This window comes from Hypanus sabinus, chromosome X1 (genome assembly GCF_030144855.1).
Source record: "Hypanus sabinus isolate sHypSab1 chromosome X1, sHypSab1.hap1, whole genome shotgun sequence".
Classification (NCBI taxonomy): Eukaryota; Metazoa; Chordata; class Chondrichthyes; order Myliobatiformes; family Dasyatidae; genus Hypanus; species Hypanus sabinus.
Window position 1 is genome coordinate 6,345,662 of NC_082738.1, and position 25,497 is coordinate 6,371,158.

The 25,497-nt window shown below is 41.2% G+C and overlaps 1 protein-coding gene across 2 annotated transcripts in view; it reads left to right on the forward strand.

Moving 5' to 3' along the window:
• myo1d (myosin 1D) overlaps positions 1-25,497 on the forward strand; it is a 567,195-nt gene that overhangs the window by 375,505 nt on the left and 166,193 nt on the right. For both annotated transcript variants that reach the window (XM_059955714.1, XM_059955715.1), the window contains exon 19: positions 19,437-19,535. In XM_059955714.1, coding sequence (XP_059811697.1) covers positions 19,437-19,535 — 99 coding nt within the window. The remainder of the gene's footprint in view (positions 1-19,436; positions 19,536-25,497) is intronic.

Here is a 25,497-nt window from a genome sequence, read left to right on the forward strand (position 1 = left end):
TACTCTTTTCTCTCTTCTACAGTTTCTACTCATTCAGGGTTTCTGTTGTACTAAATGCACCTTGCTGACAAGATTTCCTTTAATTTTGCCTCATTCTAATTTCTATGCATTTTAACTTCTAAAGGCTCTAGATTTTGCAGTCCAATCCTTTTTGTTAATGGAGACATGTATACGTTGAACATCCTTGAATGCTTCCATTGATTGGAGACTGATTTACACTTACATTTGTGGAGTTATTTCCAAACTACCCTTATTCAATCACTTCTCAATGAAGTTAGAGTACCATTACTGTAATGTAGATTTCTTATATCTACATTAACTCTGTCCTTTTCCATAACTATTCTAAATCAAACTGAATAATAATTGCCATCAGTGCTGTGCAACATAGTAATGTAGCGTTTAGTGTAATGCTATTACAACATTGGCTACTGGGTTCAATTCCACTGCTGTTTGTAAAGAGTTTGTATGTTCTCCCCTTGACCACTGGTCCAGAAGATGAGATCACATGGGGTCCAGCTAGCCAGTTGGATACAAAATTGGTTTGGTGAAACAATTCAGAGGGTGATAGTGGAGGACTGTTATTCAGATTGAGGGCCTGTGACCAGTCATGTACTACAGGAATCAGTGGGAAAAAACAAAACATCTTCAGCAATTTATTAGAATTCTTAGCCGCAGTCCACTTAGACTAGTAGAGAACCCTCCAGGAAGGCTCAGGCCACTCCAATTCTCTCCAATAATTTACCCATCCATTTCACCATGCAAACTCAAACTATCCTACATTAGGCAAAGTCTGCAGGTCCTCATGAGACTCATTGGAAACCACAGGACAAGCAACTTAACCTGTACCTCAAGTGACTGCTTAATTGAGAAAACAATGTTATACTAGAATAGTCACAGACTCATATAGCATGGAAACAGTTCTTTCAGCTCACTAAATCTATGCCAACCGTTAAGCATGCATTCACACTAATCTAATTTTATTCTCTCCACATTCGTATGAACTGCTCCCCAATTTTACTAGTTACCTACATACTAGGGACAGTATACAGTGGCCAATTAATCTACCAAACACATACTGTATCTTTAGGATATGGGAGCAAACTGGAACACCCTGAGAAAACCCACTTAATCACAGGGAAAACGTGCACCAGAGATCAGCACTGCATGCAGGTCACTGGAACTGTAAGGCAGCAGCCCATACTAAGAAAGAGCATTGTGGCAGGCTCAAATCAAAATCCACACCTATTTTATCAACCATAAGATGTTCTACTTATGTGCTGGATGAGGCAATTTGAGAAAAGATAAATATACCTCCAGAAGAATATTTAAGTTTTTAAATAAATCTATTTAGTATAAGCTTTTATTAAAATCCATAGTATACTATAACTCTGACTCAGTCACAATGCATAATCATTCCAGTCCTATTGATTATTGTTTTGCTTATAGGGAAGCATCTGTGTTACCTTAACAAAGAGCATATTAGGATGTTGGCATAGTGGGATTGAAAAAATTGCAAAAGATTCTCTTATTATAGTAGCACAGTCAATTAAACTGAGTGAATATAGACAACAATGTACTATGATTTTTTTTTACAAAAATCCACAAACTACATCACTATATAAACATATATTTGCTAGGCATATGTCATTCAGTCATTATTGTATATGAGCTGCTGAGAGATCTTGATATTTTAGATACAAACTTGATTAGCAAGGAAGTTTAATCACTGTTACTTCAGCATTTATTACTAATGTAGTGGTGAAAAAAATGCAGAAACCTACAAAAGCTGAAAATCTAAAACAAAATATAAAATGGCTGGAATATACAGCAAGTTTACTGGCATCTGGTAGAAAGTTGGATCAAAGGTTTAAGTGAACATGAAGTTTATGAATTAAACATTGGTACTTTATTTTAATATTATCTTCTACCTTGCTCTTTGATGGGCTTGTCAAATATTTCTACCATTTTTCATTTATCATTCATAGATTTTATTTGTTTCTCTGCCTGGCCACATAATGAATTTAGCAACACGCAGTATTCGTGTATTTTTTGACTCTCAAGGCTACTTCTTTACCTGAAGACAACAGTCTGTGCATCTAGCCTTGTTTCCTCCAAGAGATATCAACCAACTGATGCACCATTAAGAATGCAATTACAATCTGTATTGTGACTAGGGGACCTTGCCAGCATCTAGTCCCACACCAGTATATCTGCCTTTTTGGCTCTTCCTTTCCTGTTGTTGATCTCAGAGACTGATTTGTTTGTACTGCTCTCATTTGCGATGCAATAGGATATGTTGCTACAGAAATTGTGTGACTGTGTGAAGGGGAAGAGGAGGAGGGAGAGAGAGATAGAAAGATATGCATTGGGGGGAGAGCAGAGAGGGCTCCTCTCAGCTGCAGTGGTTGTGCACTAATGAAATTCAGCATCCCTCTGGCTTGCAACCAAAGTTCAGCAGCTTTGCTGGGACTTTCATCTTTGCTGGAACCCACTGAGACCAGCAATGACCTAATATAATTGGCAACTCTTATTAGTGTATTTTGGGAATTTTCCTCCTTAAAAGGAATAGTTCAGCTGCTTGTTCAGTTTGTCAGCAACAAATTTTATTAATGTATTGTGTACCTAACATAATTGTAATTGCTACACCTTGATATCAAAGTATACAGAAAGAGAAAATGGAGTTGGTCTTTATAATGTTTTAAAAATATTTGAATGCATTTATTTTAATGTAAGTAAAAACAATTCTAATCTATCAACTAGCTTCGCATTTGACAATGAGGATAATAGCAGTATTGCATATTCAGGAATAGGTGCTGGCCAGCACATCAGGAGAACTCTAGGTTGTTCTTTCAAAGCTCTGGCATCTTTAACAAAAAACTGTTCCTCCAATAGTGAATTAGTTCCTTTGTGTGGTGTAACAGTTAGCTCATCTAAATTCTTTTAATAACACTTGACTGCATTATCTCAGGCAAAAGGTACTGTGGGATGAACTGAGCATATCCTTCAAGCTGAGTTTAAAACATGTATACATTTGTTTTTTGACAAAGGGAATCAGATCAAATGTGATTCTGTCTAATATTAATGCTTTCTTCTTGAAAATGACACTGTGTGGAATTTGCACATTCTCCCTGTGGATGCATGGGTTACCTCTCACTTCCCAAAGACATGCAGGTTGGTAGATTAGTTAACCCCTGTAAAATGGCACTAGTTCATAGCTGAGTAATAGAGTCTAAGATAGTTGATAGAAACATGGGGAGAATAAAAATGGGATTAATGTAGCAATAGAATAAATGGGTGCTTGACGGTTGGCATGGAGTTGGTAGGCTGAAACACCTGCTTTCCTGCTGTATTTTTCTATGCCACTAGTGCATGATTCTATAACAAATACGGTATATAAACTGGTAAGAATCTATGGTGAATTCATCAAAGCGCTCATCAAATTTATCTTGCTGGGCTTGCCCATGCTCTATATAGACTTTGAGGGAAAGAGAGGAAGTGATTTAAAGAAACACTCCCCGTGTCTGTCCCTCACCCTCAACTTCCCGTGACCTTGCCAGCTTCATAGTAATGGTATTGGATAGAAAGTAAAAAGAGGTTAGTTTGAAGAGGAAAAATTAGAATGCAAGAATATTATAGGGTGAGTATTTCTAAATAACATAGCTTTGGAAAAAATATGAGAAATATAATCTTGTGCAGTGTTACTTAAACATGGGAAGAAATGGAGAAATGTTATTTTGGTTAAAGCTTTGTTAAATATTTTGCACTTGGATCTATTTAGTGAAAAGAATAATTTTTGGCACCATAATATCAAACATCATTCAATAGCACTGTGAGCCCTTCACCAATGACACACTGGCACCAACATGTTCATATGCTTACTACCAGACGTCATTTTAAAATAGGTGTTTAACTATATCATGTTGTACATGATAACTTTCAAATATTTCTGGATCAGGTTTGAGTTTGTTCAGATGAAAAATGTTATAAATTTTCTGAATCTAAAAATCAAAATCTGTGCAAAAATAATAGCTATATTACCCTCTAGAATAAAGTAACTTTTAAAGACCTTTTGTCATAACTGACTTAAATAAGAGATGTTAACTTGTCTCATCTCTTCAGATGTTGATAATTTATTTCCACACTGTTGAGTTATTCATTTGAAGTGCAAAAATCACTCATGTTTTATTGGTCTAACAGGCCATCTAACAGTTTATTAGAATAAATAGAATCCACTGTTGTATCACACATAGATTTTTTTTAGTACATAAAGGTTATTATGCCATGGCAGGCAATTGTTGCAGAAGTCTAACATTGAAAGTGATTAACATGAACCAAGAAAACAGCAAGGCATCAAACAGTGAAAGGATCATAACAGGTAGACATTGATCTTTGATTGGAGTTAGAAAGCAAATAACAACAAACTGCTAAAAATCTGGATCCTTTTCTGCTTAGCTCTGAGATCTACAGTTGCAAGAAGAAGTTTGTGAACCCTTTGCAATTACCAGGTTTTCTGCATTAATTACTCATAAAATGTGATCTGATCTTCATCTAAGTCTGATCTTCATCTAAATCACAATAACAGACAAACACAATCTGCCTAAACAAATAACACGCAAACAATTGTACTTCTTCTCATCATTACTGAGTACTTTATTTAAACAATCATAGTCTAGGTTCAAAAAAGTATGTGAACCTCTGAGATAATGCCTTCTACAAAAGCTATTTGGAGTTAGGAGTTCCAATCAATGAGGTGAGATTGGATGTGTGGGTTGGAGAGTTGCCCTGCTCTATAAAAAAGAAACACAAAGTCAGGCTACTGACTGACCCTGCTCTTCTCAAGAAAGATCTATTTATGTACACCATGCCTCAATCAAAACAACTTTCAGAGGACCTTAGAAGAATTGTAGAGATGAATAAAGCTGGAAAAGGTTTCTGAGTGTTCATCAGCCGCAGTAAGAGAAATTGTCTCCAAATGGAGGAAACTCTGTACTGTTGCTACTCTCCCTAGGAGTGGGCAATCTTGCAAAAATCACACCAAGAGCACAATGTGCAATGCTGAAGGAGGTGGAAAAAGTACCCAAGGGTAACAGCAAAAGACCTGCAGAAATCTCTAGAACTTGCTGAAGTCTCTGTTTCATGTGTCCACTATAAGAAAAACACTAAACAAGAATGGTGTTCATGGAAGGACATCACAGAGGAAACCACTGTTTTCCAAAGAAAACATTGCTGCCTGTCTCAAGTTTGCAAAGAGCACCTGGGTGTTCCACAATGCTTCTGTGACAATGTTCTGTGGACAGATGAGACAAAAGTTGAACTTTTTGGCAGAAATGCACACAGCTATGTTTGGAGGGAAAAGGGCACTGCAGACCAATACCAAAACCTCATGACAACTGTGAAGCATGGTGGAAGGAGCACCATGGTTTGGGGCTGCATCGCTGCCTCATGGCCTGAACAGCTTACATTCATTGAGGGAACATTGAATTCAAAATTGTATCAAGACATGTAACAGGAGAATGTCAGGGTAGTGATCCGTCACCTGAAGCTAAATAGAAGTGGATGATGCAACAAGACAATGATCCAAAACAGAAGAGTAAATCAACAACAGAATGGTTGAAATGGTTTAAAAAGATGAAAATCTACTGTTTTAGAATGGCCAAGTCAGAGTCCAGATCATAACCCAATTGAAGCATCACACACAAAATGCTGGTGGAATGCAGCAGGCCAGGCAGCATCTATAGGAAGAACTACAGTCGACGTTTCGGGCTGAGATCTCTCGTCAGGACTAACTGAAAGAAAAGCTAGTAAGAGATTTGAAAATAGGAGGGGGAGGGGGAAATGTGAAATGATAGGAGAAGACAGGAGGGGGTGGGGTGAAGCTAAGAGTTAGAAAGGTGATTGGCAAAAAGGATATAGAGCTGGAGAAGAGAAAGGATCATGGGACGGGAGGCCTAGGGAGAAAGAAAGGGGGAGGGGAGCAACAAAGGAAGATGGAGAAGAGGCAAAGAGTGATTGTGAGCAGACGTATGATATCACACCAGCCGACTCACAGGTGAAGTGTCGCTTCACCTGGAAGGACTGTCTAGGGCCCTGAACGGTGGTGAGGGAGGAAGTGTAAGGGCAGGTGTAGCACTTGTTCCGCTTACAAGGGTAAGTACATAAGTACCAAGCACATCTTTCCCTCCCCCCCCTTTCTGTTTTTTGCAGGGATCGTTCCCTACGTGACTCCCTTGTCCATTCAACACCCCCCAACCCTTCCCACCGATCTCCCTCCTGGCACTTATCCTTGTAAGCAGAACAAGTGCTACACCTGCCCTTACACTTCCTCCCTCACCACCATTCAGGGTCCCAGACAGTCCTTCCAGGTGAGGCGACACTTCACCTGTGAGTCGGCTGGTCTGGTATACTGCGTCCGGTGCTCCCGGTGCACCACTCCACTATTTGGCATATTTCGCTCCTGTACACCCTCTCTTCACCACTTGAGATTCTACCAACAATGGTTGTATCGTCAGCAAATTTGTAGATGGTATTTGAGCTATGCCCAGCCACACCGTCATCTGTATATAGAGAGTAGAGCAGTGGGCTAAGCACACACCCCTGAGATGCACCAGTGTTGATCGTCAGCGAGGAGGATATGTTATCACCAATCTGCACAGATTGTGGTCTTCCAGTTAGAAAGTCTAGGATCCAATTACAGAGGGAGGTATAGAGGCCCAGGTTCTGCAACTTCTCAATCAGGATTGTGGGAATGATGGTATTAAATGCTGAGCTATAGTCGATGAACAGCATCCTGATGTATGTATTTGTGTTGTCTAGGTGGTCTAAAGCCAAGTGAAGAGGCATGGAGATTGCGTCTGCTGTTGACCTATTGTGATGATAGGCAAATTGCTGAGGCAGGAGTTCAGTCTAGTCATAACCAACCTCTCAAAAGCATTTCATCACTGTTGATGTGAGTGCTACCAGGTGATAGTGGTTAAGGCAGCCCTCATTATTCTTCTTAGGCACTGGTATAGTTGTTGCCTTTATAAAGCAAGTGGGAACTTCTGCTACTGTACTTGATCTGGTATTGGGAAATGAACCTGCTCAGGTGTCAAGTCTCTCAGTGTAAGAGCATTTTGGAGATAGTGATCATAACTCTATCTCCTTTACCATAGCACTGGAGAGGGATAGGAACAGACAAATTAGGAAAGCATTTAAATGGAGTAAGAGGATATATGAAGCTATCAGTCAGGAACTTGGAAGCATAATTTGGGAACGGATCTTCTTAGAGAAATGTATGGCTGAAATGTGGCAAATGTTCAGGGGATATCTGCATGGTGTTCTGCATAGATAAGTTTCAATGAGACAGGGAAAGGATAGTAGGGTTCAGGAACCGTGGTGTACAAAGGCTGTTGTAAATCTAGTCAAGAAGAGAAGAAGAGCTTATGAAAGGTTCAAAAAAACTAGGTAATGATAGAGAGCTAGAAGATTATAAGGCTAGCAGGAAGGAGTTTAAGAATGAAATTAGGAGAGCCAGACGGGTCCATGAGAAGGCCTTGGCAAACAGGATTAAGGAAAACTCCAAGGCATTCTACAAGTATGTGAAGAGCAAGAGGATAAGACGTGAGAGAATAGGACCAATCAAGTGTGACAGTAGAGAAGTGTGTATGGAACCAGAGGAGACAGCAGAGAAACTTAATAAATACTTTGCTTCAGTATTCACTGCTATTGTAGGGATGACTTACAGTGGATTGAAAACCTTGAGCATATAGACATTAAGAAAGAGGACGTGCTGGAGCTTTTGGAAATCAACAAGTTGGATAAGTCTCCGCGACCGGTTGAGATGTACCCTAGGCTACTATGGGAGGTGAGAGAGGAGATTGCTGAGCCTCTGGCAATGATCTTTGCATCATCAATGGGGATGGGAGAGGTTCCACAGGATTGAATGGTTGCAGATGTTGTTCCCTTATTCAAGAAAGGGAGTACAGATAGCCCAGGAAATTATAGACTAGTGAGTCTTACTTCAGTGATTGATAAGTTGATGGAAAAGATCCTGAGAGGCAGGATTTATGAACATTTGGAGAAGCATAATATGATAAGGAATAGTCAACATGGCTTTGTCAAAGGCAGGTCATGCTTTACAAGCCTGATTGAATTTTTTGAGGATGTGACTGAACACATTGATGAAGGTAGAGCAGTAGATGGAATGAGTATGGATTTCAGCAAGGCATTTGTTAAGGTACTCCATGCAAGGCTTATTGTGAAAGTAAGGAGGCATGGGATCCAAGGTGATTTTGCTTTGTGGATCCAGAATTGGCTTGTAGACGGGTCATATTCTGCATGGAGGTTGGTAACTAGTGGTGTGCCTCAGGGATCTGTTCTGGGACCTCTTCTCTTTGTCATTTTTATAAATGACCTGGATGAGCAAGTAGAGGAATGGGTTAGTAAATTTGCTGATGACACAAAGTTGTCATCAGGTGTTGTGAATAGTGTGAAGGGCTGTCAGAGGTTATAGCAGTATATCGATAGGATGCAGAACTGGGCTGAGAATTGGCAGATGGAGTTCAACCCAGATAAGTGTGAGGTTGTTCATTTTGGTAGGTCAAATATGATGGCAGAATATAGTATTAATGGTAAGACTCTTGGCAGTGTGGGGGATCAGAGGGATCTTGGGGTCGGAGTCCATAGGACAATCGAAGCTGCTGCGCAAGTTGACTGTGTGGTTAAGAAGACATACAGTGCATTGGCCTTCATCAAATGTGGGATTGAATTTAGGAGCCGAGGGGTAATGTTACAAGTCTATAGGACCCTGGTCAGACCCCACTTGGAGTACTGCACTCAGTTCTGGTCACCTTACTACAGGAAGGATGTGGAAATTATAGAAAGGGTGTAAAGGAGGTTTACAAGGATATTGCCTGGATTAGGGAGCATGCCTTATGAGAATAGGTTGAGTGAACTCGGCCTTTTCTCCTTTGAGCAGCGGACGATGAGAGGTGACCTGATAGAGGTGTATAAGATGATGAGAAGCATTGATCATGTAGATAGTCAGAGAGGCTTTTTCCCAGGGCTGAAATGGCTAACACGACAGGGCACAGTTTTAAGATGTTTGGAAGTAGGTACAGAGGAGATGTCAGGGGTATATATTTTACACGGTGAGTGGTGAATGCATTGAATGGGCTGCCAGCAACGGTGGTGGAGGCTGATACAACAGGATCTTTTAAGAGACTCCTGGATGGATGCATGGAGCTCAGAAAAATAGAGGGCTGTGGGTAACCCTAGGTAATTTCTAAAGTAAGTACATGTTCGGCAAAGCATTTTGGGCTGAAGAGCCTGTACTGTGCTGTAGATTTTCTATAGTTCTATGTGTTGGACTGACCAGCAGTTTGAAAAAACATTTGGTTGAAGGGGATCACACCAGTTATTAAAAGCAAGTGTTCATATTTATGCTGAAATAGAGAAAATTCTAAAGGGTTCACGAACTTTCTAACACTACTGTACATGAGCATTTCCTTTCTCCAACATAACGGATGTAATGAAATTAATTAGTTCCTTCCCTGTGTGAAGGTAGGAAGGGGCAAATCAGTTTTAATCACTATCTTACTGACTGTTTTCCCTGGTGGAAAGGTTCAGAAAGAACTATGAAAGCAATCACCTTCAGTCCTGAAAGTCTTAAGGAAATACCAGTTGTGTATGCTGAGGAAGCTTAAGAGCAAAGAAATCACTAAGTTTTTCCACCTAAATTTAGACTGAAGTAATTACAAATTCAAGATTGCCATCTTTCAAAGTTTTGGGTGTGAGTAGGATCAATGTTGAAAAATAGCAAACCCTTCATTTAAATAAGCCAAAGCATAGCTAGTCAAGTTACAGACCTATTTGTCTTCACTTGAATGTAGAAGTGTTTAAAATTGCTGAATAGTAGCACAATGAATCATCGAAAGGATAGGATTCAATTAGAACGGTACAGTATGAGTATAGAAGGGAATCATTTATTCTGTTCCCCCAGAGAGAAATGAAGTTAATTTACCTATGTGACTTTCAACCAATAGAAGCCACAGAATGTCCACAGTGCTTGGTCTGCTCACATGTTCAGTATAATTGGCATCTACAAAGAAGCTTTTGTTCTGTCCTAAAAAGGAAATCCGGGAGTTAATCTCAAATGCCTAGACTGGAACCTCCATTTGGCCTCTGGCTAAGAAAGATCTATTGGCACCAGAATGGTAAAGTCTAACAAAAAGCTCACAACTAAAAGAAAAATCAGTTGGTCAAGTGCTGGAGATCTAGCAGCTAGCTGATAACTACAAGATGCATGAAAACTTCATCACTGTCTAGGCCAGGGGTCAGCAACCCACGGCTCCGGAGCCACATGCGGCTCTTTCATCTCTGTGCTGTGGCTCCCTGTGGCTTTGGAAAATAAATGACGAGTTGTAACGTTCTCCTTCGCGTGTAACAAAACGCCGAATTAAACGTCGAGATAAACCACAGTCAATAAGAACCAGATCGCAGTAAGATTAACCATTTACTGTTCACTCTTCACATTAACATATGGTGAAAACTGTTGATAAAACAATACAAGATTGATACAGTATTTGTTCCTTCCTTAATATCACATTTCAATCGTAAATACTTGCAAAGGTGACTATAACAACATTACACTAAGGTGCAGTATACAGGCAGAGTTTACCTGCTCCATTGACTACTTTAAATACACTTCAATGCAAACTATCCGCAACTCTTTAACTAACGAAAGCATAAACATTATCGACCGTCGTTACTTCTAACAGGATCGGCATTAACATCTTAGTTCAATATATCGATTTTCTATTAACTTACAGCGTTGCTCTCACTGTGATTTCTCATGCCTGCAAAACAACTTCTGCTCAGGTGTGCCTCGTGGTGAGCCCCCACCCTCGCGTTAATTTCAAACTGGTACTTTCCCACAAGACACAGCGAAACCGGATGTGACGTCATCGCATGCCGATATATTTTACATGCAATGAATATACTTTAAACACTTCTAATTCTAACTAGAAAATACTATCGAATGAATTACTAGGTGAAAATATTATAAACTAAATAACTGTCGTAAAGACAGCACACGAGTATTTAATTAAAATGTATTTTATGTTAGTTTGTTAGTTTTTGAAATGTAATTCTAAATTTGAAGATTATGGTGATCTTGTACAATCTAAATAAAACGTTGTGGTGACCCATTTCCTGGCACATCCGAACCGGCTCACAATTAGCCAGCGTTCCGGCTAAGGGAGATAACCTACAGGGCTTTGTGAGTACGTGTCTTTTGGAGCATCCGCGCCCACGGGGGGCAGGTTGAGGGAGGCTTAAAAGCAAGGCTGTTTAGTTCGAAGAAAGTTATCTTTGACTGCAGTTTACCGACTCCGTGTCGTTATTTTAGCGCTGCGTGTAGCACACCGCTACAACGTGTTTTTTATCGCTATGAATATACGTCACCACAGCCAATGCCTGACACTTCTTTTAATTTTTCGATCCAAGGTAGGCTAACTATGGAGTAACCTTCAACCCAACGTCTTTTTTTCAGAGTTCAAAATGTTTTTGTTGCATGCAGAAATGTAATTTCGTTTTCTCTGCAGGAGTTCATCGATTTCATAAATGCAACACATTATAGTTTGTTTATACATAGCATAAAGGCAAAAAAACCGTTGTATGCAGTGTTATTTCATTTTAAATGTCAAATGGGTTTTGTGGCTCCCAGTGTTTTCTTTTCTGTGGGAAACGGGTCCATATGGCTCTTTCAGTGCTAAAGGTTGCCGACTCCTGGTCTAGGCCATCAATGGTGCAAGCACCCAAGGACTTGCCCCACTAAAAACCATGAAGGGAGAAAAACTTATCAAGGACAGCAAGACAGCCGGTGCCTGATGGAGGGAAATTTTGAACGACTCCTTAAATGCAAATTTGTCTTTCATGTAGGTGTCCTTGACCCTATCCCACAAGGATAGAGTCTATCTGATCTAGACTTATCACAAATGAACAAGAGGCTGAACTAGCCCATTACCAATCATGATCAACGGTGCCTATGGAGCAGATGGTGGCCCTACTGAAATTCTAAAACTTGACAGAGAGGGCCTTCTGGTATAAATTCACAGCCTGATCTCACTTACATGAGTTGAGGACCACAGGACCTCAGAAACACTAATCATGACAAAGAAAGGAGGCAAATCCGATGCAATAGGGTCTCCTGCTGCTTTGCATAGAAAGAGTCCTCTGTAATTCCCTCCTTCTGGCAATCAAAGGGCTTCTAGCTGAATCACCATGTGGATTCTGTTTCTCAATGATAGGAATGGAGAAAAGGTTTAGTATCTTTATTTTGGATTTAAGCACAGAGTTGTTTGCTGTGTTCATAGGGATGTTTTTGGAGACAGCACAGGGCATTAGGGTTCACCCTATGGTTTAGGGACTGGGATGAGGAAGACTTGGAGGTCAGGGGTAGTAAGTGAAGAGTGGGCACGAATTCAGGTTGAAGCATCCCCCAGTCAAACATCAGCTATCTTGGAAGTTGTATCGGTGAGGGGACCAGCAATACCCAAGTCAGAGTCCAATCCTCAGTTGGTAGTCTGTACAGATGGTGAGTTCTCGGTCAATAGTGGTAAGTCCCAGGTTGGAAATGGTGACCCTCCCCAGGTCACCAGATTCGGGGGCCCATGCAGGTCTGAAAGTAGAGGCCCAAAGGTCAAACCTGTGAAGTCTGGAGGGCAACGCCGAAAGTCAAAGTCAAAGGCAGAGGCCCAAAAGGAGTTACGAAAGTTCAAAAGAGTCACCAGAGCCCAGTTCACTAGGATCAGAGGTCTGTGTGAGTCTGGAAGTCAAGCCCATGATCAGCACTTTGGGGTGAAGTCTCAAATTGGAGTGAGTCTGAGGAGCTGGGGACAAAGACTGGAAGCCCAGAGGAAACCTGTCCTGGAGTTGGAGCCCTGTCTGTGTGTGTGTGAATTGCTGTGAGTGAATTAGTGATGGGAAAGAGGCTTGCTTTGCTGTTATTGTCTTTTTTATTGTTATTGTTGCTGCTTGTGTTGTTCTATGGAACATTGTGAGAGTGCCATGTTGTCACCAGAATGTCTGGCAACACTTACAAGTTGCCCCAGCACCCTTGGGTATGCTAGTTATTAAGGCAAGCAAGGTATTTCACTGTCTGTTTGGATGTATGTGTGATAAATACATCTGAATCTGAACTTGATTCTAAGGTTTAGATTATCTATGGAAAAACTTATAACCCACTTAAAAGTAAAGAAATTCAGCTGGAGATGGTCCAATTTCAGTACAGATGTGACCAGAATAAATTAGAATCAAAGCTTGACAGGCAAAACTATACTTGAAAAATGGGACACAATTAAAGTCAAACTATTTCAGCTTCAGTGTAGCAACATTCTCATGAAAGAGAAAAGTAGTGAAATTAAAACTCGAATTCCATGGATCACCAGAAACAGTGAGAATATAATATAGCAGTAAAAAGAGACCATATGACTGATTAAGGGTTGTTAAAACTGGAATGATTACAGGAAGTTCTAAGAGTAAGTGAAAAAGGAAATGAGAGACAATGTAAGACCTTCAAAAAAGAGTGGCAGCAAACACAAAAGGGAATCAAGAAATATTCTGCAGGTATTAAACAGGAAGAGGCTGATAAGCAGAGGGACAGGGCAATCAAGTCAAATAAGAAGCCTATTTATGGAGGCAAGAGGCATGGCTGACATAGTAAATGGCAACTTGACATGATTTTTTTGCATTATGTTGCACAAAGATTCTCAGCAAATGATGATCTAATTAAAATCTGGCTGATCTAAAAATACATGAACAATAGTTAATAGACTGTCAGGCTGAATATAAAATAGATAAACACCCAGGTGATACACACAAGCTGCTGGGGGGAATTCAGCTAGCTAGGCAGCATCTGTGGAAAAGAGTAAACAGTAGAGTTTTTGGCCAAGGTCCTTCATCAGCACAGATACAGGCCCTTCGGCCCAACCAGTCCATGCCAACCATGAAGCTCAGCCAGCTAGTCCCAATTTCCTGTGCCTGGCCCATGTCCCTCCATGCCCCACCACTACATATACCCCTATCCAAGTGTTTCTTAAATGATACTTTTGACCTTGCCTCAATCATTTAATCTGGCAGATCATTCCATTTACTCACCACTCTCTGTGTGAGGAGCAATGAGCCCCTCAGATCCCTTCTAAATCTTTTCCCTCTCACCCTAAACCTATACCCCTTAGTTTTGGACTCCCTACTTAGGGTGGAGAGAGGGAGGGACACTGTAACTATTCGCTTTATCTACACTCAGTGGAAACTTCATTGGGAACAGAAGAGTGCCTAATAACGTTGCCACTGAATGTGTTTCTGTATGTTCATGTTCTTCTGCTGCTGTAGCCAATCCATTTCAAGGTGCAACATGTTGTGTGGTCGAAGATACTCTTCTGCACACCACTATTGTGACACGTTCCTATTTGAGTTACTGTTGCCTTCTTGATAGCTTGAACCAGTCTGGCCATTCTCCTCTGACTTTCCTCATTAACAAGGCATTTTCACTCATGGAACTGATGGTCACTGGATGATTTTGTTTTTGTTTTTCACACCATTCTTTGTAATTTCTTGAGACAGCTGTACGTGAAAATCTCAGGAGATCAGCAGTTTCTGAGATACACAAGCCACCCCGTCTGGCACCAAAAATCATTCCATGGTCAAAGTCACTTAGATCACATTTTCCCCATTCTGATTTTTGGTCTGAATAACAACTGAACCTCTTGACCATATCTAAATGCTTTTGTGCATTCAGTTGCTGCCACATAATTGGCTGATTTGCTATTTGCATTAGCAAGCAGATGTACAGGTGTACCTAATAAAGTGGTTATTGAGTGTATGCCTCTCATAATTTTAAACACTTCCAAGAGGTCACCATTTCTATTGTATTCCAAGGAATAAAGACTTGGCCTGGCTAACCAGTCCCTATAACTCAAGCCCTCTAGTTCTTGCCACATTGTTGTAAATCTTCACTGCACTCTTTCCAGTTTAACCACATCTTTTCTATAATAAGACAACTATAACTGTACACAGTACTCCAATGCAGCCTCACCAATGACTTGTGCATGCCTTCTACTTAGTGTACAGGATACAATTTTTAGATTTTAAATAACGCAAAACTTAGTGAGCTATGAAGAAAGTAATAATAGTACACAGGCTTGCTGGATGGGTGGATAAGTGGCACATAAGATTTAATGCTGAAAGATGTGAACTGTTTAATTTTTGTAGAAAGAAAGAAGAGAAGCAATGTAAACTAGTGGACTCAGCAAGAAAAGCAGTAGAAAAACTGAGAAACCTTTTGACATTTGGTTTGGTTGACATGCCAGTATATGTTGAGAATATGATTGAATGGGCATACTTTGCTAATCTGAGCTCTGTCACAGAAAGAGGTTACCAGATGACCAAAAGAAAAGATACAAGACATTCTCAAAATCTCTGTAACTTGACTAATTTGTTTCCCAGTTCTGATCAAAGGTCTTGGTTCTGAGACATTAACAAAGTTCCTATCAGGGACTAATACACCCCTTCTACTGACACCAGTAAAAGAATAATAAATTTGATGGGCAGGTCACTTTAAAATTTTATTGAGAAAGAATCAGTAAATCCACAAGGCATGCACAAAAGCAATGGAAGTAGTCATTCATTTATTTAGTGCTAGAGGTCAGGCTCGGCAGGTTCAAATGCAGAGTAACAGACAGTTCAATGACCATACTGGTGGTTAAATCAATGAATATATCTTTGAACCCCACATTGTGCCAACTACACCACTGACTCTAAGAACATATCAATGCATCACAGGCCCAATGGTCATCAAAAAAACAATCACTATCACTCTACTAAGAAATTGCTTGCTGCATTTGGTAGCCCAGTGTAAAATTTGAGTTCAATATCAAAAGGCATGGATATGATTGACACAAATATACTGTAGTGGTAGCCAAATCCTTTGGCACACACTGGGATCCAACATTGATCCAGCATCTGAAGGTTATTATCACAGCTTCAAATGGACCGCAGGTAGCCTCTCTGCAACAGTGACGCTGAAACTGCTTGTAAATATCATAGTTGAAGAATGGTTGTTGGCATATTGTGTTCTCCAACATGCAGGTCCCAATACTATCTCAGAGGCTGCTTTTGAGATTGTATGAAAATGAATTATAAATTAACACACACTAAATGCTGGAGGAACTCAGCATGGCAGGCAGCTTAAACAATGGACATTTCATGCTGAGAGCCTTCATCAGGACAGGAAAGGAAGGAGGCAAAAGCCAGAATAAGAAGTGGTGGAAGGGGAAGGAATACAAGCTAGCAGGTGATAAGTGAGACCATATGAGGGCGAAGGTAGTTGGGTGGAGGAGGGGATGAAATAAGAAGCTGGGAGGTGATAGGTGGAAGAGGTAAAAGGCTGAAGAAGAAGGAATCTAAAAAGAGATTACAGTGGACCGTGGAACAAAGGGAAGGAGGAGGAGATGGACAGGTGAGGGGTGGGAACCAGAATGGAGAATGGATAAAGAGAGAAAGGGAGGTGGGAAAAAAATTACCTGAAGTTAGAGAAATTGGTTGTTGACACCATCAGATTGGAGGCTGCCCAGGCAGAAAATGAGGTGTTTCTCTTCTAACCTGAGTTTGGCCTCATTGTGGCAACAGAGAGGCCATGGACAGAACTGTTGGAATGGGAATAGGAAGTGGGTGGCTACCAGCAGTGCTGCCTTTTACAATGGACAAAGGTGCTTGATGAAGTAATTCCCAATCTTCAGACTCCTCTGTGTTGTTGTTCACTGATATCGAGGAGGCTATACCAGATAACCCCGACTGCTCACAGGTGAAGTGTTGTCTCACTTGGAAAGACTGTTTGGGGACCTGAATGGTGGTGAGTGAATCAAGATGTAGTGGCAGGTGTAGCACCTGTTACACTTGCAGAGATAAGTTCCAGGAGCGAGATTAGTGGGGAGGAACAAGTGGGCAAGGGAGCAATCCTTACGGAAAGTGGAGAGTGCGGGGAGGGAAAAATGTGCTTAGTGGTAGGATCCTGTTGGAGGTGGCAGAAGTTATGATATGCTGGATATGGAGGCTGGTTGGGTGGTAGATAAGGACAAGTGGAACACTATCTGTTTTACCACAGTGGGAGGAAGGGATGAGAGCAGATGAGTGGGAAATGGAGGTGATGCAGGTGAGGGCAACGTTGATGGTGGTGGAAGGGAAAAAGTAGAACATCTCAGATGTTTTGGAATGGAAAGCTTAATCCTGAGAACAGATGCAAAGGAGACAAAGGAACTGAGAGAAGAGAATATCATTTTTACAAGTGACAGGATGGGAAGAGGTATCGTCAAGATAATTGTGAGAGCCAGTAGGTTTGTAAAAGATGTGAATAGATAGTCTGTCTCCAGAGATGGAGGCAGAGAGATCAGGCAAGGGGAGGGAGGAGTCAGAGATGGAACAAATAAATTTGAGGGCATGGTGGAAGTTGGAGGCAAAGTCGATGAAATTGACAAGCTCATCATAGAAGCAGGAAGCAGTACCAATTCAGTCATCAATGTCAAACAAGATCCTATCCCTAAGTATCAGATGGGATACTAAGCACATCTTTTCCTCACCCTCACTTTCTGTTTTCCTTAGGGATTGCCCTCTACATGACTCCCTTATGCACTCATTCCTTCCAACTAAGCTCTTTCTAGCCACCGGTCCTTGCAAGTGTGACAAGTACTACACTTACCCCCAAACTTCCTATCCCATCTGGGTAACCTTCAACCTTATACCATGAACATCAATTTCGCTAACTTCTAGTAAAATCTCCTAATGCACCCTTCTCTCTTTGTCCATTCCCCATTCTGGTTCCCACTCTCACCCCTTCTCTTCTCCTCACCTGCTCCTCTCTTCCCTCTGATGCCACTCCTTCCCTTTCTTTCATGGTCTACTGTTCACTCTTATTAGATTCCTTCTTCTTCAGCCTTTTACCTGTTCCACGTATCACCTCCCAGTTTTGTATGTCATCTCCTTCCTACTCACTCTCATCTTTTTTTTATATAGAGTCAAAGTCATAGAAAATTACAGCACAGAAACAAGCACTTTGGCCAATCTAGTTCATGCCAAACCATTTCAACTGCCTAGTACCACTGACCTGCGCTGGTAGGTCATCCATGTACCTATCCAAATTTCTCTTAAAAGTTGAAATCAAGCTGACATGTACCACTTGTCTTGGCAGCTCATTCCACACTCTCATAACCCTTTGAGCGTAGAAGTTTCCCCTCAGAAATGGGTCATTTGGCCCTTTCAGTCTGCTCTGCCATTTCATCATGGCTGATCCAATTTTCCTTTAAACCCAAATCTCATGCCTTCTCCCCATATCCCTTCACGCCCTGATCGATCAAGAATCAATCAATCTCTGCCTTAAATATACATAATGACTTGGCTTCCACAGCTGCCTGTGGCAAAGAATTCCACAGATTCACCACACTCTGGCTCAAGAAATTCCTCCCCATCTCCATTCCAAAAGGACGCCTCTCTACTCTGAGGCGATGTCCTCTGGCCTTAGATGCTTCACATCCACTCTATCAAGGCCTTCCACCATTCGATAGGTTTCAATGTGATCACCCCTCATTCTTCTGAATTCCAGTGAATACGGACTCAGAACCATCAAACGCTGGCTTTCATGCTCCCCCCCCCTCCCCCCACCAACCAGCCTTCTATTCTGGTTCCTACCTCCTTCCTTTCCAGTCCTATTTAAAGCACTTTGCTGGAAACATCAACTGTTTATTCCCCTCAATTGATGCTGCTTGACATGCTTAGTTCCTCTTGCATTTTGTGTGTGTTGGTCAAGATTTCCAGCATCTGCAGAATCGCTTGTGTTTATGAGCTATAAATTAAAATAGTTAATTTGCTGATTACAATATGACTAGATGTAATATTTGTACTTCAATTTCTTCTTTCAGATAACATTTAGAAGTTTTGATTAGTGTGTAATTCAGAAGCTGGTAATTTTTACACTTAAAATGAAAGTTGTTACCATATATCATTTAATGATGGGAGCTATTCCTTCAGTGTTGCATTATAATTTTATATAAAGAACATATCTTTGCCATACAATAAGTTTTATAGTTTTGAAAAATATTGTTATAATTGAAAAAATGCAAGGTAGTTCATTTTATTGAAAATAAAAATGGTGTACAAAATTAGAATTCTGAAACAAAAACTGAAAATGCCAGAAATACTCAGTGGATCAAGCAGTGTCAATGGAAGGAAAGAGTTAACACTTCAAGTCTGACAGTTCGTGCCTGACCTGACAAGTGTTTTCTTCAGATGTTTTCTGTTTTCTTTTCAAGTCTTCTCTTGGTTGAAGCAAAATAATAGTTCATCAATAGTGCTTTTGTGGTGAGATTAAAAAGATTGCTCATCAACTCTTCATTACTCTTCAAAAACAGGATAATCCACAGATGACACCTGCCTTCTCTGCAAGAGCTAATGAATTGAAGCGAAAGGACAAATACATGAACGCACTCTTTTCCAGCCACGTACGGAAGGTAAGTATATGATTTGTTGGCACAGCAGGTTGTCATGGATTTTACCATTCAAACTAATCAGTAACTATCGAATTATTACAGCACAGAGACAGCCCACTGAGCCAATGCTGTTTCATTGTAATGCAATCGAGTCAGTCCAAATCCAGCAATTATTTCATTTCCCCCTTGATATTTGAATAAACTATTTGTTTCATTTATTCCACTGACTGTTATATAAAATCACATTTGTGTGTGATTATGGATCTAATTGATCAATGGTACAGTATCTAAAGATATTGGGGATAAGTAACTTTTTGAGAATGTAGGGTTAAAGATGTTTCAGCTTTTGTTTCTATTTCAAAGCCTTTTTATGGATTTCAAAAAACAGCACATCCTTAGCATAGCAACACTATAGTCAATGTAGCCATAGAATTTGTCACTGTTAATTCTCAAAATAGTAGAAATATTCTTTCCTGAGCACTGATATCCTTTTGAACAGAGAAACAATATTCAAAATCCTTGAAGTTACATTTGAAAATGGAAACTAGATTTTCAGATAGTCAGATACTGTTCAATAATGCCTTGTATACCACAATTAAAAATATTCACATTGATAACAGATGGGCTGCTATGTTTTCCCTTACAAGAAGGAGCAGGGTAATTTTTAAAACTTGTGTACTGTTTAGATCTCAATACGGTATGTCAAATACTGTAGTCTTTTTAAAGATTACATTTTGATCTAACTTCAAAATAACTCAACCTACTGGAATGTCAAATTCTATATTTAAATAGTGCTAATTTGGCTATTTTATTTGGACAAAAATAGGGCATGATTATGCTAAAGCGAGCTGTCCTGAATATTTAAAGTGGCCACCCCAGCTATCCATACTCCTGGGAGTTAGAGCATCTAAACCTCAGAAGGTGGCATGGCTGGGTGCATGTCATAACAGGACCCCCTCCCCTATGGCTAACTGATGGCCCTGGCTGCCTGGAAAGACGATAATTGTAGTCATGGATGAGAGCCAGATCCAAGTTGTCTCTTTCAGGTGCCAGTCATTTCTCCTCTAGTGCAAATCCTTCCCAGTCCATGAGATATTGCTGAACATCTGGAACAGTATGCAAGTCCACAATTCTTCTCATGCAGAAAACCTGCTTCCTATCATTAAAACTGGGTGGCGGCAGGGCTGATGGTGGTAGGGCTAATGGGCTGGCATTCACAGGCTTTAACTTAGAAACATGGAAAGTGGGATTGGCCTTGAGGGTCTTGAGGAGCTGCAAGATGTGGGCCACCGGGTTTACTTCCCTGAGAACTTTGAAGGGTCCAATGAACTTGGGCACCACTTGGAGAGGCAAATCCTGAGTTGACAGCCAGACCTGTTGCCCAGGCTGCAAAACTGATCCCTGTCTTCTCTTGCATAGAACATAGAAAACCTACAGCACAATACAGGGCTTCAGCCCACAAAGTTGTGCCGAACATGTCCCTACCTTAGATATACTAGGGTTACCCATAGCCCTCTATTTTTCTAAGCTCCATGTACCTAGCTAAGAAGATCCTATCGTATCCGCCTCTACCACCGTTGCCGGCAGCCCATTCCATGTAGTCACCACTCTCTGCATAAAAAACTTACCTCTGATATCTCCTCTGTATCTTCTTCCAAGCACCTTAAACTTGTGCCTCTTGTGGCAGCCATTTCAGCCCTGGGAAGAAGCCTCTGACTATCCACAAGATCAATGCCTCTTGTCATCTTAAACACCTCTATCAGGTGACCCCTCATCCTCCGTTGCTGCAGAGAGAAAAGGTCGAGTTCACTCAATCTGTTTTCATAAGGCACGCTCCCCAATCCAGGCAACATCCCTGTAAATCTCTTCTGCACCCTTTCTATGGTTTCCACATCCTTCCTGTAGTGAGGCGACCAGAATTGAGCACAGTACTCCAAGTGGGGTCTGACCAGGGTCCTATACAGCTGGAGTTACCCTTTACTTCAGCTTTCCTGGTAGAAGCTAACAAAATCTCCCTTGCCCTAGTCCATCTCTCCTTGCGGCATTAGACGAGATCTTCAGCCACAGAACCCCAACCTCTGCCCCGTGTTCAGGGAAGAGTGGCAGAGAATACCCACATTGGCATTTGAAAGGAGACATCCCTTGTGCCAAATGCCATAATGTGTTGTGAGTGACCTCTGCCCACATCAACTGGTTGCTCCACTCGTTCTGAACTTCGGAGGCCAGGCATCTTCTGGTACATTCTGTTGGACTGCAGGTGAAACCCAGAGGGAAGACTCACTGTTGCCCCAATCGTTTTGCATGATGCACTCCATAAATGTGATATAAATTGCAGACCACAATCCAACACAAGGTCCACCAGAAACCATGGATAGTGAAGACCTGCTGCAGGACAATCTCGGTCATCTCCATCACAGATGGAAGTCTTTCCAAGGCAATGAATTTGCAGGCCTTCAAAAAATGATCACAATTACTGTAATAGTCTTCCCCTTGGAAGGAACAAGACTCATGACAAAATCTATGGAGATGTGAGCCCATGGTCTTTCCACAACAGCCAGAGGGTCAAGGAGTCCTTGAGCTTGGGTGTGGGCTCCTTGTTCCAGATGCATACCTCATATGCCACAACGTATTGACAGACCTCCCTTGCCATTCCAGGCCACCAATATCTTCTCTTAATGAACTCGAGGGTCCAGGAAATCCCTGGGTGAGATGGCAATCTCAAAGTATGTCCCCACTGAAGAACCTGAGCTGGATGGGACTAGGAATGAACAGCTGACCCAGAGGGCTGTACTGAGGAATCTCTCCTTTTGCTTGGGTCTGGCGAACAAGTGTTTTGAGGCCCCCAATGAATTGGCACTATAACCTTGGCCAGTGACACCATTCCTCCAGAGCTGACTTGACCATGAGCAGTTCTCTATTCCCAATGTTGTAATTCACCTCTGCTGGGGATAATTACCTGGAAAAGAACACACACAGGTGCAGTTTATTATCTGAGGTGTCTATTGAGACAACACTGCACCCACTCTGACATCCAAGGTGTTCTCTTCCACAGTGAAGGGAAGGTCTGGGTTAGGTATGACCAAAATAGGAGCCATCATGAACTGCTGTTTGAGCTCTGTGAAAACAACCTCCACCTCGGTAAAAGGGCTCATGTGTCTCTTGGTTAGTGCCATCAACGGGGATGCCACCGAGTTGAAGTTTTGAATAAACTTTCGATAAAAGTTGGCAAATCCCAGGAATCGTTGGACCTGCTTCACACTGGATGGTGGTGGCCAATCTCTGACTGCCTGTATCTTACTAGGGTCCATCTTGAGACTGCCATTAGCAGTGATGAAGCCCAAAAAAGAAATAGTATTTACATGAATTCAGGCTTCTCCAGCTTGACAGAACGTTCATGATCAAGAAGCCTCTTTAGGATACCTCTGACGAGGGTGATACACTCCTCCATGGACTTCGAGAAGATTAGGATGTCATCCAAGTAGATGAAGGCGTACTTATGGAGAGCATCCCAGAGCATGTCATTTATAAAGACCTGGAAAATTGCTGGCATGTTTAAAAGGACAAAGGTCATGAACAGATCCTCAATTCTCTGTGTTGAATGCCGCCTTCCACTCCTCAGCCTCCTTTATGCACACTAGGTTGTATGCACACCACAAGTCCAGCTTCAAGAATACTCTTGCCTCTTGGAGAATCTCAAAAGCAGTGTTCATGAGTGGAAGAGGGCAATGATTCTTTAACGTTATGCAATTCAGCCCTCTATAATCAATGCAAGGTTCCCATCCTTCTGTACAAAGAAGAAGCTGGTGCTGGTTGGAGAGGTGGAGGGCTGAATGAATCCCAGGGCAAGAGCTGCCTTAATATACTCCATAGTGCTTCTGTCCAGGACTGCAAACACGTATAATCAACCCCACGGAGGACGTGCCTGGCAGTATATCTTTTGTACAGACGTAGGGTCGGTGCAGTGGAAGAATCGAGGCCTTTCCCTTACTGAAGACCTCTTCCAAGTCCTTATAGGTGGAAGGGACTTCTACCAGCTTGGGTACTGCAATTACCCATGAACCTTCCTTCGAGGATGATTTCTGAGTCGGTAGCAGGGGTGCTTTGGCAGACCCCAGAGTCACAATAATTTGAATTTTTTTCAGTACGATTAGATGTCTGAGCAGTACAATTCACCACATCTGTTATAAAAATAACAAATTTCATTTTATCAACTAGTAAAGTATCTTTAGTAAGAGAAATATGATGCCGACATACAGCCTCTGACTTCACATTCTGTTCTCTGATTGGTAGTACTTTATCAACATTAGGTTTAACTTTTTGCAAGGCCTCTGCATAAGACACACCTAACTGTACTTTATCCTGTTGAACTTCAGCTGCCTTCTTAAGCACTTCACATCCTCTGTAAACTGCACTATGTTCTCCTCCGCAATTGCAACAATTAAACTTTACCCCTTCACAATGTTCACACTCATGTTCCCCACCACGCTTACTACACCTTAGTTTCCCACGACATACTGCCGCAACACGCCCAGCCCTCTGACATTTGTAACATCTAAGTGGGGGTGGAATATAGGCTCATACATTATAACTAACATAGCCCTAACTAACTTTACCAGGGAGCTTCACTTCATCAAAATACATCAACACAGATAAACTATCTATCCTTTCCCCATATCTAACTAGTTGCCATCTCTTTCCCTTCTTAAACTTGCATCCCAATAAATGAGGCTTAACCTCTCCTATTGCAATTTCCACTGGAACACCTGTTATAACGCACCTAATACCCCTACTTTCATTGCGCAACATACTATCTTTTTGCCAAATAAAGTCTTCAAAAGTAATGCCTTCTCACATTGTTTCTTATCGTTACAAACAATTTACACTTTACCTCCTCTTAAAGTATGAGCACAATCTATATTCCCTCTAGCAGATTTCAACTGTGCAGTTAATTTAATGGGATTGATAGAAAAAGACTGTTCCAGGTCAAATATAAACAATACTTTGATGTATTCTTTCCTTTTTCCAAAATATCCCGCCCTTCCTCTCCATCACTTGTAATCATTCTAATATTATGTTTCTCTTTCCGTTTTCCAGATCTAGATTCAACTTCATTCCAACATCTTCCCTCCACTTTGCACTCACCCAAACCCTCCATTTGCTGCTCCTTTTCTAGATCCATCCCCCTACCTGAACCTATTCCCACATCCCCACACCATTTACAACCAGAGTCACTGACTGCCACTCCTCCAACCTCCAGCCAAGCAGAAACAGGACCCCATTCACAAGCACTGAACCCCAGTTCAGGTGCTCCTTAGATGTTCTATCGTTGGTGACTAAAGAATGATTGCCAATTAGCGGGACTGTCTTGAATCTTTAAAGGGCTACGCCAGCTATCCATACTCTGGGAAGTTAGAGCGTCTAAACCTCAAAAGCTGGTGCAGATAGGTGCATGTCATAACAATGTTGTATAAAACAAAAAGAGATATGAGGTTGCCTTTGATTAATGGAGGATTTATACACAGCAGGCTCATACAAACAGCGATCTAAAAACATAAAAGATGAACAAGAGTTTGCCTCTCAGTGCCTCTGATTTACCCCACCATTCAGAATGATCATGGCTGATCTGCCCCAGGCCTCATCTCTTCTTCTCTTTCAGTTCAATATCACCCTCAATATCCTTTTATTTACTTCCTCTTTAAATATGAAGAATAGTTCTGATGCTCTTCAGTTCTAACTAAATGTCCCAAATCATGAAACTGTGTCATCGAGTTCAAGATTCTCACACTAGTGAAAATATCTCAACATCTTCCCTGTCATGCCTGTTGCAGACTCCTCTTTGCAATATATCCTTCCAACACTTTTCATGTCATTGACAAACTTGGGTACTTAACACTTCTCTAGGTCATAAAAATAAATTGTAAATGCTTGGAGGCCACTATCTGACCACTAGGGCACTTCCAGTCTAATTTTTAATGATAATTGA